Raw genomic sequence first — 17,312 nt, 5'->3', positions numbered from 1 at the left:
CCATGTTTACAACAACAATAAAAACTCATTTTTGTTTATGTTTCGTGGCTCATAGGGATGCTGTTGCTGGTTTATTGTGTTCACTGTCCTTTTGCTACTTATTGGATACTTTTGCAAAGTGCTTTAGTTTGTCACAGTTACTACAAATCTTTTGTTTTGCTGGACACATGTGGGAGGGTGAATATTCACCACCGCAGAATTAGCAGGCTTTTTTTGGGTATGGTTTGATTTTTTTTCTATAAAATCAACCTCCTGCTTTGTTTGTATTTCTTGAAAAGCTTGATTGCCGCTTATATCAGGTTGTAATATTGTTCTGAGCTGTGCCTTGGTCTCTAAATGTGCTCGCACAATGGTAACTGCTTGTGACAGAGTTAGATTTGAACCTGCTTGGAGAAGTTTTTCTCTGACCTTTGCTGAGGAAACACCACACACAAGTCTGTCTCTTGTCATTTTCTCTTGTGTCTGCTGTGGAATAGGCACAATCACAAGCCAACAGCTTTAGATCAGTTACGTATTGATCCGCAGGCTCACCATCACGTTGTATCACGTTTGTGAAAGAGGTACCTTTAGAAAACTGTTTTACATTGAGGATTGAAATATCCACTTAATTTTGTTCAAGCATTCTTCAATCTTGTCCTTTCATCAGCTGCAATTGTTAAGATGCTAAACATACCTCTCCCTTTATCTCCCATCCATATTAGTAGAAAGGCCCATTGGATTTTTCTGTCTTTCCACTGAAGGGTCCTTGGAACATTAGGCTTGCATGGTTCTTGAATCTTGTCCATGTCTTTTTGAGGTTGTCACTTGTCTAGTCCATTGTGGGGTATGGGACATTGGTTTTCATGCTGTTGTTTTTCTTTCTTTTTCAAAGCGTTTCTGACACCGTGTAGAAAATTTCAACGTTTATCATGAATAAGTAGATATCCAGGTCACATAGAATAGAAAGAGATCAGAATATTACAAGAGTAATAAGACACCAGGAGATGATGGAACCCCTACTGAATATAAAAGGCTTTGCCAACTTTATTATGCCACCTAACCATACTGTTTCCATAATCTTGGACAACAAAGGCTGTCTTAAAATGTTGGAAAGTTTCTGTCCTTCTTTCAGTCTACAAAAAAGGGGACAGGACTGTCTGTGGAAACTATAGAGGAATTTTCTTAATTGACCATGCAATGGAAATATTCTGCATCATTCTCTTGAATTGATTTGAATATGTACATGACAAGATAATCCATCCTGAACATGCAGGCCTTGGACCATAGCTATCTCAAAATTTTGATAAGTTTTATTTGGAGAAAATAAAAGGCATGGGGGGGATTGTTGCCCTCTGATTACTTTTGACACTCAAGAGGGAACTAGAACTTTTGATCTCCTATCAATTGAGCCTCTTCCAAAGTTAATATGATCATTCCTTCCATAAAAACTTTATGTGTTAACAATGGGAAGCTTTCATAATTTACAGCCCTTGTCCTATGGGCTTAGGGGGGGGGGCCTGTTGACATTTTGAATGTTTTCAACAAAATGGCTATCTCAAAATTTTTGATCAGATGCATTTGGGGGAAAAGGGCATGGAAGGGGAGCTGGTTGCCTTTTGATCAGTTTCAATTCTTAAAAAGTAAAAAAGTAAGTAAGTAAGACGGCACTAGACCCTTAAGGTCCAAACCGGCGGTGCTGATCTCCGTTTCATGGCCCTTCAGCCAGGAAGTGCAATGGGGGGGGGCCTGGGGGCCAACCATCCTGTGCTTTCACATACCCTTCCTGCTTACCTTCCCCAGATTTCTCCAGGTACCCATTTAGAGCTGGGTCAACTCTGGCTGAGCTTACAGAGTCACGCACTGACCCCCTTCCCAAACTAAATAACTGGTCACAACTGGGATTGAACCCGAGCCCCTTGGACACAGAATTCCCACGCCAGCGTGCCAACCACTCAGCCAGGACGGCTCTGAATTCTTAAAAAGGGAACCAGAACTTTCGATTTCCAATTGAATGAGTTCCCTCCAAAGTTTATTTTACCGCCCCTCCCATAAAAACAATGTATGTAAACAATGGGCAACTTGCATAACTTACAGCCCTTACCCTGGGGGCTCTGGGGGGTTTTTATCAAATCTAGAGGCATAGTTATGTGACCTTTGACTATTTTGAACAAAATGGCTATCTAAAAATTTGATTGGATCTATTTGGGGAAAACGAGTGGCGGGGGGGGCTGGCTGCCCTCCAAGATTATTTTTGGCTTTTAAAAAGGGCACTAGAACTTCTATTTTCCATTTTTGGCGGGCCCCCTACAGAGTTTAAGCAACAACTCCATCAATTAAAATACTATATGTGAGTAATGAGCAACTTGTATAACATACAGCCCTTGCCCTGGGAGGTTGTCATACCTGGAAGCATAGTTATTTGGCCTTCAGACTATTTTGAACAAAATTTGTTCTCTCAAAGTTTTGATTGGAAGAATTTTGGGGAAAGGATGTAGGGGTTGGAATTGTTGCCCTCCTATCACTTTTGACTCTTAAGAAGTGAACAATGGATAATTTTGTTGGGGGAGGCAAGGGACATTTATTTTTGTGTTGGCGGGGGGAGGGGGCTAATAAATTCTCTCTAATCTTCTAAAAATGCTTTGAAAACCTCAAAGTTGTATTTTGACAACAGTTTTTTCTTTTTTCAGCAGAAATTTCAATAGAAATTAGTTTCTCATAAGAGGTACCATTGCTTTGAAAAAAAAATGTGTGGGAGAAATAGCCCAAAAACTTGACCTGTTTTTGATTTGCGTATTAATCGAGTTTAATTCATTATCTTGGAATGAATTTTACATAACTTGAAGACTCAAACAATTCCAAAGTAAAGCAGTTGCCAACTAAGAGGGTAATGTCCAAGGGCTGAATGTCCAAGCAGAAGAGGGAGGCAACAGAAGCTGAGGAAACCTGCTTTCTTTTTTTAAGGAGCTTTACCAGCAGATTGTTATAATTTTTAAAATCCAACAGCCTATATTTATTTCTCTGCAAAAAACTTAATTCTTGCATTTCTGTTTCAGAATTCTAAATTCAACGAAACTGGTGTTATAACCCCTGAAGAATTTGTTGTAGCTGGGGATCATTTGGTGCATCAATTTCCAACATGGAGTTGGGCTTCAGGTCAGAGTTTTCTTTGAGGTTAGCTTTTGTCTGCTTAGAACTTACTTCCTTCTGGGCCATATGTGGCCCATAGGGCATCAACAAAGCCCCTGTGCACATTTCATATGATAGCAGCAGTCAGGGTTTCTTCCCGCCGGTGTTCTAGTGATGTATGAACACATCAGATATCATTATTGCACATCAGCTGTACTTGCATAACGTCTGTAAATTATACTTGGAAGGATTACATAATGCTCACATCTGCAAAAGGGAGGGCTAGTTGGCCTCCCTCTCTTCCGAGAGACAGGTACAAAGGATCATCCCAGCCCAGGGAAATTATAAAAATTTGTGTCCAATATTGAATTTCACTGCAATTTTAGCCCCTACCCAGAAAATGCTAGCCTTCCTTCAATGGCTTTCTACTTCTTGTTGCCTATGAAAACGTTGTACCTTGTACTTCAAGATTTTGGTTGGAGGTTCTTACTTTTTCCAGGAAAGATGATAAAGTCCTACCGCTAAAAATTTATTTTGTATCAAAGTTTAATATTAATATCCTAGTACATTTTTGTGTAATTAAAAAAAAATCTAATCAAAAGATATATATTTATTTTATAGAAGAATAAGATGTTCAAGTAGAAATGCCTCAAATTTGACTGGTTTAATGTGGAAGACAAATCATGCTTTTTTTGGTTTGTAAGTAGGATCTGTATGAATAATTGATTAAGAAACTCTTTCTAGGGATGTCTTTGGCACTTAAAGCCTTGCAGAACATATGGAGGACTTGCATATCACTTTTATTATGGTTAAGAGTTTTCTCGAAGTAAATATCCTTTACGTCTTATGTCGTGATTATGGGTAAGACACGATTGTTGTCCATGCTTTGGTTAAAACACACCACAAGAGAAAAATGTGCTGTGTCCCTGTAACGATTCAGCACAGATATTATGTTAGTTCTGTATGTGGCAAAAGTGGATGACCTAACACCTTGCTTAGCTGTATTGGTTTGCAAAAGTGTGTCCTAAATAATTCAAAAGTTGTTCCCTAATTTTAATAATTATTTTGATTTTTCTAGCTAGAAATGCTAACAAATGCCATGTTTGGTATTTTCAATACTTATATTTTTAATTAGTAGAACTTCTGTAACATTTATTTGCTTGATGGATTTATATAAATTTTTGTGAAAACAAGAATAAAGTAAGACCCCCCCCCTGCAATGAAATAGTTTTGCAAGCTATGTTTTTATTGTAAATATCATTTGCAACGTATTTTTGCTTTGTAACTGATATTCCTTTTGTAACTGTTTTTCTTGAAAAGTTAGGATAAAAAATAATAGGCCCTCTAGAATAATTTTACTTCATCTTGGAAGGGTTTTAATTTTGTTCAATTATGTTTTATAGGTGAAGAAAACAAGAAAAAGGCATATCTGCCATCTGATAAGCAATTCTTAGTCACGCGGAATGTACCCTGCTATAAAAGAAGAAAAGATATAGAGTACACAGGGCAAGAAAAGTTAATTTTACTAGATGATGGAGATGAAAATGGTGAATGGGTTGATACTCATTACTCAGGAACATTGGACAGCTCTGATGACAAGGCAGCAGATATGTCTTTTGGTAAGTTGCCAGAAATTAACTGTCTGGTGTTCTGTAGGTGGTTGCATTTGAGTTATTAAATGTCATAGAATAATTCCTGTGATTCAAGAAAAAAAAAGGATTTTTCTAGCACCCCCTCTCCCCAAACCCTGGAAAGATGTAAAAACATCAAGACGTTGGAGTAGGGGGTTCATGTATCAGAAGGCTCTCTGTTACTACATAAAAGCTTCCCAGACATCATATCTCTTAGGTTTCCAAAGAACTACTTTAAATTCCTCGGATTTTGGAGTATACCCTAAAAATTGTATATTTATGATAGGCTATATCTTACAAATAAAACTGTAAAAATTTGGAAGATCAGATTAAAAATTAGATCAATCTATGACAAAGGAAACAACACACTACAAATACACATTGAACTCAATTTACAAAATTTAGGGGGATTGTACTTTTAAATATCTAGGGGAGAGGGGAATTTGTTGTTTTTCCAATTTTTGAACTAAAATAAACATTGAAATACACAAAAAGGATATTTTTCAGAACCTAGTGGGGGAGCAAAGACCCCTTCATGTCCCCTATGCAATACAGGCTAAAATTAAGTACGTAATGAATAGCAAATACACAGTTAGTACAATTTTATGAACAGTTCCAGTATTGTTAAATGCATGTGCCTTGTTCTTAAATTAAATTCCGCAATGTATCAAACTGGGGCACATGTAGTTGGGTGAATTTCTTTAAGAGCTCGGAGTGTGTAGGGCAAATGAATGTATCTTTTAATGCGTAAAGAATTCGCACCACTTCATTATTGACCTACACTGCTGCCCAATTTGGTCTAATACCCAAAATTACCGAAAAGAAATACACTACTTTGATGTTATAATATACATTGGTTATATTGAATAAATCTGTTATTTTAAATTGTATATTCTAACAATAATACCTGTTAACAAAAAGATACACGACAACAACAACTTATGTAGAGCAAAAGTGTGATGTTATACAGAAATTTAATTCCAATAGTTCTCTGACATGACAATAACGTCAATATTCTGAAGTCCTGTGCTTTGCCAACCCTTAGAGGGGTTACGCGTTTGTTTGAAAATGCTGAACAACTTGGAATTTTTATTTTTTTTTTTATTTTTATGTGATTACAGTATGCTACTGTTTATTATTTTTTTTCAAGTTTTTATCTCGCAATGTTTAAACACATTCGGTTGCAAATTTGTCATACGCATAGGATCTGCTTCAATTCATAAGTGAATGCTTTGGTTCTGAATAGATTTAATCTTTTTTGAATGCTACATATCTATTTTAGACATCTCTTTGAGGGAAATTTTGCTTCAGGGAGCTTTAAACTTTAATTTAAAGACTAACACATAGGCTTATGACTGAAGTACTTCAGAAGCGGCTTTGGTGGCTGATATATATATATTTTGAATGTCTCATATATACCTATCATGAATACCTATATATTAATTCCTGAGGTAATTTCAGTGGATTTTAAACTTTGATTAAAGATAAATTCATATGTTTAGGGTCGAGTTCTTGAAAAATATCTTTGTTCCGTGTTGTAAATTTATTTTGAACGCCTCCCTGTGGAAACTTTAATCTCAAGGAACTTTAGACTTCCATTTAATGACTGGCTCAGGACTGGAGCACTTTAGAAACAGCTTTGCTTGGTGATGTGCGTCCATTTTCCTGATATAACTTCAGTTTCAATGAACTTTAAATTCCAGTTAAAGACGAATGTATATATTTAGGATTGAGTACTCGAAAAACATCTTTGTACTATGTTGTACATTTATTTTGAACTTCTCCTCATGGAAACTTCAATTTCTTGGAACTTTAAACTTCCATTTAAAGACGAATTTGTAGGCTCAGGAATGAAGTTCTTTAGAAACAGCTTTGTTGGGTGCTGTGCATCCATTTTCCTGAGGTAACTTCAATTTAGTAAACTTCAAATAAAGACGAATGTATAGGTTTAGGATTGAGCACTTGAGATACACCTTTGTTCTGTGCTGTACATCTATTTCGAAAATCTTCTCATGGAAGCTTCAATATCAGTAGACTTCAAGTTAAAAACGAACACATAGGCTCAGGAATGAGTAGGTTACTATAGAAACAGCTTTGTTTGTTGGTATACGTTTATTTTGAATGCCCCCTTGAAGTAACTTAATCTTTAAGTTATGGGCGAACTTTAATTTAAAGATGAATATGCATGTTCTAGTTGAACACGGTGTTGCCAGATGTCTGGTTTAAAATTGTGCCTGTCCTAAGAGGGAAAATCTGCTGAAAGCGCCATTTTCTTGTGGAAATGCACCGAATGAACGATTTTCCTCCAAAAAATGTGCCAGTTTCAAATATTCAATGCGCAACCGCCTCAAAAAAGTGCCCAACTGGCGCAAATGAGCCCCATCTGGCAACTCTAGTTGAACAATATTTTTTCGCCTCCTAGAAACATCAGTTTTGTGGTGCGTTACCTTCTTATCAATGAGCTGTCCAATTATTTAGCTCTTCAAAATTTTAGGTGACCAAGAACGTTGTGAACCTCAACAGAACAGAAGTGATACAGATGAAGACGATGAAGAAGCAGTTGATATGGAAGAATTTGAAGAGTCGGACTTACTAGAAGAAAATGATAAGGTGGCTATTTAGAGGCATACATATACACAGAGTGGATAGGGAAAGAGGCTAGTAATCTCCTCCAATAGCTTTGAAGAAATCGCAGAAAAATAATAACTTAAGTCTTAAAGACGAATTTTATAGATAATACGGCAATGTTAATCAGTAGGGACTATGTGACATTCTTTTCTAAACAGTTATAGCTGACGTTCAAACTCGTCACTGTCTAGTTAATTTCGCGGGTTCTGTTCTCAGGCTACTTAGAAGTTTATTTACAAAATTTCTTATATTTCTTTTTTTTTTACTGCTCGATTACTCGTTTTATAAGTTTTTTTACTTGTGAAAAAAACGGGAAATGAAGCAGCTCCTTGTTTTGTTGTTGTTTTATTTAATTAGTATTGTTTAATTTATTTGAGAGTTCTTCGAAAGGTTAGTTTTTCTTCTCTGTTTTTAGCGCTGAGTAGGACTTAGAAAAATATTCCAAGCTTAGAAAAATATACGGCTTATATATCTTTAGGAAATACCTGTTTTTTTGCATTTCTCACTCACGCTGGAAATTTTCTCTTTGGCACTTTTTACTTTCGTTTTGTCATCTTTTCTTCTTCATTTTTCATTCATTACTCAAACACACTAACCGTTAAAACTAATCAGCACATGAAAAGGTTCTCTTAATAAAATGGTGGATTAACATACTGAATATGCAAATTTTGTCTTAAGTCTACGTTGTAATCCAGAATTTTAGTTATTAGGCGGAAGGGCTGACAAACACTTATTTTCTGTACAGTATTCAAATTTTCCAGTAATCACCTAATCATAAAACTATGTCAACAAAAAGTAGATATTAATTTTTAAAAACACTTCCCGAGAAAAACGTTTTTCAAAGCAACATTATAGCCTAAAACAAGCAAAAACTAAGGTCACATAATTAATATATAGTGGATGTGTACTAGTATGAATTGTTTGCTGTACTGTATGTTTGATACTAACAAAACACCTTCTCTTTACAAACGACTAGTGAAAAAAAAAAGTAAAAGTAAAAAAAAAGAGCAAGTGTAAGAGTAAAAAGAAAAAAGAATGCATATTAGCTCTTCCACACTCTACACACCTTTGGAATTACAGCAGCCTAATGTGATCCTACCCCTTCTTTGAAAAATCTGTCTATTTGAACAGATCCTCTAATGTTGCCTGAGATACAATTTAAGAAAGCAAAAATGTAAGCCTCACTCCATATAAAGCAAAAATGTACGGTTACACAAAAGTATTAAAAGCTTAAACTTATATTATGTGTTTTGTGTCGTAAATAAGGACAAAAAGATACGTTAACGGGAGTTAGTAAAGTCGGGTAAAACGATATCTTTCTGTCAAGATGTGGAAAATCAGTAGACTGAAGAAAAAATTGCGAAACTTTTTTTTTTGTCAGAACCTTCCGTCTTATTTTCAGTTTTTAAAGAAAGGTTACTGTGAAATTATTCTTCTTCGGACGGATCTGAAATACAGTTTCTTTGATTTCTTAGACCCCAGAATTACATAGAAAGACTTATTTACCGATTCTTTATATTCTGAAAAGCCTTAAGAGATGCTGGTTGTCAGTGCAGTGAGAATGCATGTTTCTATCTGTATAATCCTTTTGAATCAGTACTCTTGCCGCCAGTTGTGTTCCAAACATTTCAACTTCGAATGCCGTTGCGAAGCTACCCAGATAATAACTGATTATCTCTTTATCCAGATCGGTTGTATTCTGGTATATTACTGTTCCAGTCCCAGATTTCCACTCAAACCTTGAACAATATGTAAAACAAGTTATTGTGTTACTTCTATGGAATAGCTGTAACTTCTGCTCCATTTCTTTCCTATCCTTTGTGGCAATCTGGAATGACCTGTCAGGTTTTATTACTGGATTCAGGTTTTATTATTGGATTCAGGTTTTATTACATTGACCAATACTCTAAAGTCTGGTAGCACTTTTTACTCTTTTTCCTCTAGAAAATTTTCTATGGGATGAGCTCCTAACATTGTATACATGGATGCCGTGGTTGTTCCATGGCATTCTGAGGTTGTCATTAGGCGCACTAGCCTTTGAACCCTTTTTAGAGGAATAATGTGGCTTTGATCTGAGTCAAATTGACCTATGCCATTGCTCCACGTGACAGATTTGATCTCATTACGATCTCATACGGCCCCTTCTATATCTAGGAATATGCCCTGCTCATACTCCTCACTTTTAATATGTTTGATCAATTTGCCACACTAATTTGTGTATTACAGCTTCCATCGGGCTTCCTATCTTAAGCCCCGTTTATTTTTTTAATGTTATTTTTGGTCTTTGGATTAATTACCAGGTGCTTATGAATAAGTCTCTCCATCATTTTCAGTTGCAAAGGAGTTAGAGTAGTCATTCTATTTGAACGAGGGTTGGCATATTCTTCTCTCCCTGGTTTTGGCATGAAGATATATCTTGCTTTTTGCCACGCATGGAGAGCATAGCCTAAAGAAACGCTTCTCTTAGTTGTACATATACGTATGGTGAGTTTTCATATTTCCCATCCCTTCTGGAGCATTATGGGATAACCCTATCTTCTCCAGGGGTTTTAAAACGTTGGAAATGATCTACAACTTTTTGACCTGGTCCCCCCTTGTAATGTTGGATTTTAGTCTCATCCCAGCAATTAGATTCCTATCATTGGCCGGCTTCGGAATATTTTCTTCTAGGTCCCTTACGTGCATTGCAAGCAGGTGGTTTAGAGTATCTTCTGGATCCATTGTGAGGGTGCCATCTTTTCTTGATAGACTACCCAGATGTATCTGCTGGTAAGGATTTAGAGCCTTTAATAAATTATTCTTGAATTTATCCAAATCTATAATTTTACAGAAATCTCTCTGTGCGGTCCTCTTTGCCCTCCTTTTTTATGGCACTTGGTATTAACCAAGTGACATATAGCAATCGCAAATTCTGTCGGTCCCGGTTTTGCTACTTTAGGCACTTTCAAGTAAGCTAGGACGATGAAATTTAAAAGGCGTATCAGGGACCGGACCAGATTAAATTAGAAATAGTCGTTTTTCCGATTTGACCATCTGGGGGGGATGGAGTGGGGGGCCCGTTAATTCGGAAAAAATAGAAAAATTGAAGTATTTTGACTTACGAACGGTTGATCAGATCTTAATGAAATTTGATATTTGGAAGGATATCGTGTCTCAGAGCTGTTATTTTAAATCCCGACCGGATCTGGTGACATTGGGGGGGGGAGTTGGGAGGGGGAAACCTAAAATCTTGGAAAACACTTAGATTGGAGGGATCGGGATGAAACTTGGTGGGAAAAATAAGCACAAGTCCTAGATACATGATTGACATAACCGGAACGGATCCGCTCTCTTTGGGGTAGTTGGGGGGGGGGGGGTAATTCTGAAAAATTAGAAAAAATGAGGTATTTTTAACTTACGAACGGGTGATCGGATCTCAATGAAATTTGATATTTAGAAGAATATTGTGTCTCAGAGCTCTTATTTTAAATCCCGAACAAATCTGGTGATATTTGGGGGGGGGTTGGAGGGGAAACCTAAAACTTGGAAAACACTTAGAGTGGAGGGATCGGGATGAAACTTGTTGGGAAAAATAAGCACAAGTCCTAAATACATGATTGACATAACTGGAACGGATCCGCTCTCTTTGGAGTAGTTCAGGGGGGGGGGGTTAATTGTGAAAAATTAGAAAAAATGTGGTATTTTTAACTTACAAACGGGTGATCGGATCTTAATGAAATTTGATATTTAGATGGATATCGTGTCTCAGAGCTCTTATTTAAAATCCCGACCGGATGTGGTGACATTGGGGGGGGGGAGACACCTGACTGACATAACCGGACCGGATCTGCTCTCTTTGGTGGAGTTGGGGGGGGGGGGGTAATTTTGAAAATTGAGGTATTTGTAACTTACGAAAGGGTGACCAGATCTTAACGAAATTTGATATTTAGAAGGATCTTGCGCTTTAAAGCTCTAATTTTAAATTCCGACCATATCCTGTGACATTAGGGGGAGTTGGAGGGGGAAACCGGAATTCTCGGAAAACGTGAAAATTGGGATATTTTTATCTTACGAATAGGTGATCGAATCTTAATGAAATTTGATATTTAGAAGGAATTTATGTCTCAGAGCTCTTATTTCAAATTTCTACCAGATCTTTTGACATTGGGGGGGGGGGGAGTTGGAGGGGGAAATCTTGGAAAACACTTGGAGTGGAGGAATCGGGATGAAGCTCGGTGGATAGAATAAGCAAATGTCCTTGATACGTGATTGACGGAACCGTACTGGGTTCGCTCTCTTTGGGGGAGTTGGGGGGAGGGGTTCAGTGATTTGGCGAGTTTGGTGCTTCTGGACGTGCTCGGACGATGAAAATTGTTAGGCGTGTCAGGGAGCTGCACAAATTGACTTGATAAAGTCGTTTTCCCAGGTTCGACCATCTGGGGGGCTAAAGGGAGAGGAAAAATTAGAAAAAATTAGGTATTTATAACATCCGAGTGGGTGATCGGATCTTAATGAAATTTGATATTTAGAAGGACATCGTGACTTAGAGCTCTTATTTTAAATCCTGACCGGCATTAAGCCTCTTATTTTCCTTTTAAATCAATCGATTGATTCATAGAATTTTTCTATAGCTCATACCATATGATCTCTTGGCTCTTAGCTCTTCTTGCCTCGTCACAAGTGCCATATGAGCTCTTAGCTCTTGTTTTTTAAGGAACTTCAATCCTTCTGAGTATGCATCCCAATCCTCGGGTTCATCTGTTTAGATGGCTTTTCTTAAGAGTGTTCGCGTCAGCTTCTGCTTTTGACTTAGTTCCGAAATCTCCAAATTATTTGCCTGCTCCCCTTTCTCTGCATATGTTAGGTTGGTTGCTTGCCTGAAAGCATTATTCATTTTTTCTGTCTTATGTTTTCATTATGTCTGTCTTATGTTTTCATTATGTCTGTCTTATGTTTTTCTGTCTCATGTTTTCATTATTCATGTCTTATACAAATCCTGCTCAGTCACTCCGTGCTCTGATAGCAGATTTAGCGGTTCTTCGGCTTTCAGGCATAAGTGAGCCATTTTTTTTGCCCCCCATTAACTGTCTCTTCTTTTAAGATATTTCAGCGCTAGACCTTTAAACGGTTGTTTGAGAATGACGATAGATTACTCACGTTCCATTTCCAATCTTTTCCGTGCTCTGAAGTGACTATTGGGAAATCTGACACTTCTCTTTATCTTCTTGTTGTATAAGTAGGCTCTAATTCCTGGTCCCACCACTCAAGGGTCCCCCTAGCTATGTACTTCAGGAGCTCGAGACATTCCCATTTATATTTGCTCATGAGGTAGGATGCGCATTTGCATTACTTGGTAGAATCATGGGAATTTTTATTCTTACTATATTCCACCGATTAAGTTACCTTACCTGATAGTACTTCTTCTATCAGGCTATGACCTATTAGAATTTAACAGGACTTGTTTATAATCTATTAGAATTCCAGAACTGTGGCTATTACATCTCTAGAGCAACTTTGACAATTTTCAAGCATCTTAATTCTTGAAATGATGAATGCGTGCTTGGGGATGCTTACCTCAATAAAGAGTTCAGCTCCTGTAGTCTTCCCCGTGACTTTTCTGATAATGGTCCACAGCTCCTGTACCAATGCAATATATGGCTTCGTCTCTGCCAGCAGATTCATACCGTGATGGCAGATTTTGTTGTTCTTTGGCTAATACTCCTTTATAACTAAGCCAATTGTTTGTTTTTTTATTCTTAGTATATTCCACCAGTTCTATTACATTAGCTAACCATACTTTGTCCCCAGTGGCGTATAAGCCAAACAAAACAGGACATGTTCCTGACCAAATAAAATTTCAGAACTGTGGCTATTACATCTCTAAAACAACTTGGATTATTTTCAAGTGTCTTAATTCTTGAAATGATAAATGTGTGCAAGGGGAGTGATGCTAACCTCATTATGTCATGGAGTTCAGCTCCTCTAGTCTTTCTCATGACTTTTTTGATAAGGGTCCATAGCAATGTGTCGCTTCGTCTCTCCCAACAACCTGGTAAGATTACGGGAGGCTACTTGACAGTCATGTAGATTAGTCTGCCAGCATTCTAACCCTCTTGGTACATATGCTTGCGTCATTTGAAATTATATTCCTTTAGATCCCGCTTTTATATCCCTGAGGTGGACTCTGCAGCAATATTAAAAAGGTTTGAGGAGCGCATGTCTCCTCGTATTAACTCGGAGACGAAAATTTCTCCTTGGAGAGAAACTGATTGCTCGCCACCAACAGTCCTAACAGCTTTTTGGTGACCCAACTTCTGGATCATCGATAATGAAGTTTCCTCTCGAAGGGGTGTCGATTGTGGCAAAAGCTAAATATCCCTACCCCAGGCCGTTAACCACCTCCTTGATCCATGATGCTGTCTGTTCATCTTGGCATCTTAATTTTATTTTACCGTCCTCTAATTTCGTCTATACAACATCAGGAGCAAAATTTAGATTGCCCTTCACAATTTTGGCCTGCATGGACTCCATAAGAAGGGCAGCAGCTTCATCCTGAGGGTTGTGTTTTGTGATAGGTTAGCCCCATCTCTTTTTTTCCTTTTTGGTTCAGTCGGGTTGCCAGCTGGTGACCCTTGCCTGTGACCTTTTTCACGCCGGGATTTTTCCCGTTGTTCACTATCGAATTGAACTTCTGTCAAGTTTGTCCCAGATTTTGTCTCGTTTGGTGGTTCTGATTGAGAGTAGAGACCCTAACCAAAGCTTTTCTCTCTTATACCCATCGCTAATGGCCAGAGATTATGCCCATCGTAGTTATTTCACTCTTTGCATTGTTCCTCACTCATAGTTTCAGTGGCAAAGATAAGGTTGGAAAAGGCCCAGATCCCAGGGAGAGGCTTAACTTAGCTGTACCCAGTCCCCATTCTAGGGCATTACTGGCTCTGAACTTAAGAGTTCATCAAGAACTTCAACACCGTTCACCAGAAAGGCTACGAGCCCCAACGTCAACATCCCACGCATACCTGCATTCTGGGTCCAAATCCTTTCCTCCCAGCAACTGCTAAAAACCTGGTACACTCCACGCGAAGGTGGCCGCACACTATTCCCCAGGAAAAGGGCTATAAGTAATCCTTCCTGCCCAGTAAAGATACTGGGAACATACGAAAAGTCACATTAAATTTGGCATGGAGTAGTGAAATCAGACCCGACTGCTTTTTAGCCTTGTTTTAATTTGTGTAATAATGTCAATTAAGCATGAAGCTTATACACAAATTGGGAAGAGCAGAATTAGCCTTATCTCAATTCATGTAATATAAAACAATTAGAAGAGACTAGACCTTTATCAGTATTATTACTGATTGACATCGAATGATTACAAAATTATTCCCTCTTGATTAGAATGTTTAGTCCGTCTCTTCATCCGAACTAATATCTGTTGTGATCGTGTAAATTGGTGTTAAGCTGAATAGAAATAAAGTTGTTCTATTTTAGCATTAGCTATTCCTCAGATTTTTGGATATAAATAAAAATAAATAATTTTATTGCCCATTATAAATAGACATAAAAGGTCACACAATGGAGTGTATGAAAAGATAATAAACAGGGAAAAAAGGGAAAGGCCTATACGAATGACACACATACCAGTTAACAGAAAAGAGTTAAAACAGAAAATCAATACATTCAAAGGCGTTGGCTAATAGCTTGAAAAAGTCTATGCTTATGGTACAATGATGAAGGAAACCGATGATATCGTTTCATAACAATCGTTAAAGGGTCACACAAATTATGCTTGGCTGAAATTCTAGTATTACTTGTCCAAGATGGTAAACCCAAAATATAAATCGCATACTTAAAGAAGAGGGATCTAATGCGCTTCTTATCTCTATCTGCAAAAAAATAATCCAAAAAGGTGAAAGCGCTAACAAATGTTATATAAACGCGAGCAAATACTGCGGTTAGCTCTACAAAATATTAAAGCACCATAAGCCTTTCGAGCCTTTTCAGCGAAATTCGTGATCATATGTTACAATATCCGATAAAGTACCTTCTAATTTTATTTTTTTTTTTTTTTTTTTTTTTTTTTATAGGCACGTTTTGATATAACAAGAAAAGAAGAAGAAAACCCCGAGGTCAATGAGCCTGGCATTATTTCAACTAGGACTTATGATTTGAATATTACTTACGATAAATTTTACCAAACCCCAAGATTGTGGCTTTATGGATATGATGAGGTAAGAATTTCAGATGATACTTTAAGGGTTTAATATTAAATTCGAGCAGCTATAGGAAATTAATATTCGATAAGACAGCCTACCGAAGTTAAATGAATATAATTGAATAAATTCTTTTCACCCAAATCTTTTAAAGATTTACTTTCCACTACTTACAATAGTTCGTTATTGTCTACTAAATGGGACTGGCCTATCTTAACTACTACTACTACTAACAACTCACCGCAGCACCAAGCCACCTAAGGCCAACACAGCTACGCACGCTACTCCTCCATCCCAAAAATGAGTACCTAAAAATATTCTTTGGTGGTTCCAATAGAAAATATCTAACGTATCTTCCCCAAGCTTTCGAAGTGCCCAAATTTCAAAGCCATATATAATCATTGTCTTTACCGTCACTTCCAGTATCCTTATCTTACTTTGAAGACTTATATTCCTATTTGTCCGAACTGTTTTCAACTGCAAAGAAAAAGAAGTGCGTAGCACCATGGCTAATGTACTCTCACATTTTCACCATGTCTACCATCTTTATTAACAATACAAGTCAAATTAATAAAGGTATCCATTTGATCGATTTTTCTGCTACCTAGCATCAATTCTTCATCCTCATTTATTTCTAGTTTAAGTGACTTGGTCTTCTTAACAGTTTTCCACCTGTTCTTGTACCCCGGGGTCTCAATACCTCCAAAATATATTCATTTTGCTGACAGTTTTAGGACAACAAACACTAACAACAACTAAGTCTAGCAAACTTAACCCGTCAGTTCAATTCAGTTCAGTTTATTAACATCAAAAATAAATGGACAACAATAACTCTCTATCTCTACAAGGCTCCATGGCCCGTTACATAGGGGTTAAAACAAAAATAAATACCAAATAAAGAGTCTCTTCTTAAAAAAAACAAGAAATCCAATTAAATAACTTTGTGTTATTTTTACTTACCACTTCATCCTCGAAATCCAAATCCAAGTCCACACCATCTCCCACCAACACAAAACCACAAAAATTAAAATTAAGTAAATAAACGTGCTTAAGCCTAGCAGCTAGAGATGTCGCCCTACCCTCATTAATCATCATAATATTAAACAAATAACAATATTAATTCAAACCAATTCAAAAATAAATTTATTCTCAAATTTATTCCTCATTATATTTATCAACCAAAAAAATTTTTAGTTGGGTTTTAAAATTATCAAACGAATGAATGCTACGGACATTATCAGGGAGACTGTTCCATACTTTACTACATGCTATTCGGGGACTAAAATCTGATCTGACAGTCTTAGTTTGAGGTAATAGTAGGTGGTCTTTATTGCGTAGATTATAAGAGCTTCTTGAGTTAACTAAATCGGGAAAGAAAGAATTGAAACAGCGAGACAGTTCACCATGAAGATACTTGAAAATCATTGAAGAGCAAGAGACAACATAGAGTGCATAAGTATTCAAGAGCACTTTTCGATGACCTTTATTAAATTCGTTAACTAGCTGGTGAGCCTTTTGATGAATTACTTTAATCGGATGGAGCAGAGACTGGAAAGTAGACATCCAAATCGAGTTGCAGTAAGTTAAATACGGCTGAATGAGTGAAAAATACAGGGTCCAAAGAATAGATCCAGGAAAGATGTGTTGAAGTTTCCGAATAATCCCAAGATTACGTGATATTTTTGCTTGGACTATCTTGATACAGTTTCTAAAAGAAAGATTCTCATCCAACAAAATTCCTAGGAAACGCACGTATCTT

The 17,312-nt window shown here is 37.1% G+C and overlaps 1 protein-coding gene across 1 annotated transcript in view; it reads left to right on the top strand.

Moving 5' to 3' along the window:
- LOC136043507 (ubiquitin-like-conjugating enzyme ATG3) overlaps positions 1–17,312 on the top strand; it is a 44,145-nt gene that overhangs the window by 9,325 nt on the left and 17,508 nt on the right. Inside the window, exons 2-5 of the mRNA XM_065728427.1 lie at positions 3,033–3,132; positions 4,509–4,724; positions 7,231–7,346; positions 15,428–15,571. Of these exons, the coding sequence (XP_065584499.1) occupies positions 3,033–3,132; positions 4,509–4,724; positions 7,231–7,346; positions 15,428–15,571 (576 nt within the window). The remainder of the gene's footprint in view (positions 1–3,032; positions 3,133–4,508; positions 4,725–7,230; positions 7,347–15,427; positions 15,572–17,312) is intronic.

The sequence above is a fragment of the Artemia franciscana genome, unplaced genomic scaffold (assembly GCF_032884065.1).
Source record: "Artemia franciscana unplaced genomic scaffold, ASM3288406v1 Scaffold_692, whole genome shotgun sequence".
NCBI lineage: Eukaryota > Metazoa > Arthropoda > Branchiopoda > Anostraca > Artemiidae > Artemia > Artemia franciscana.
Note: the sequence above shows the minus strand (reverse complement) of the source record. Positions and strands in the feature narration are given on the sequence as shown.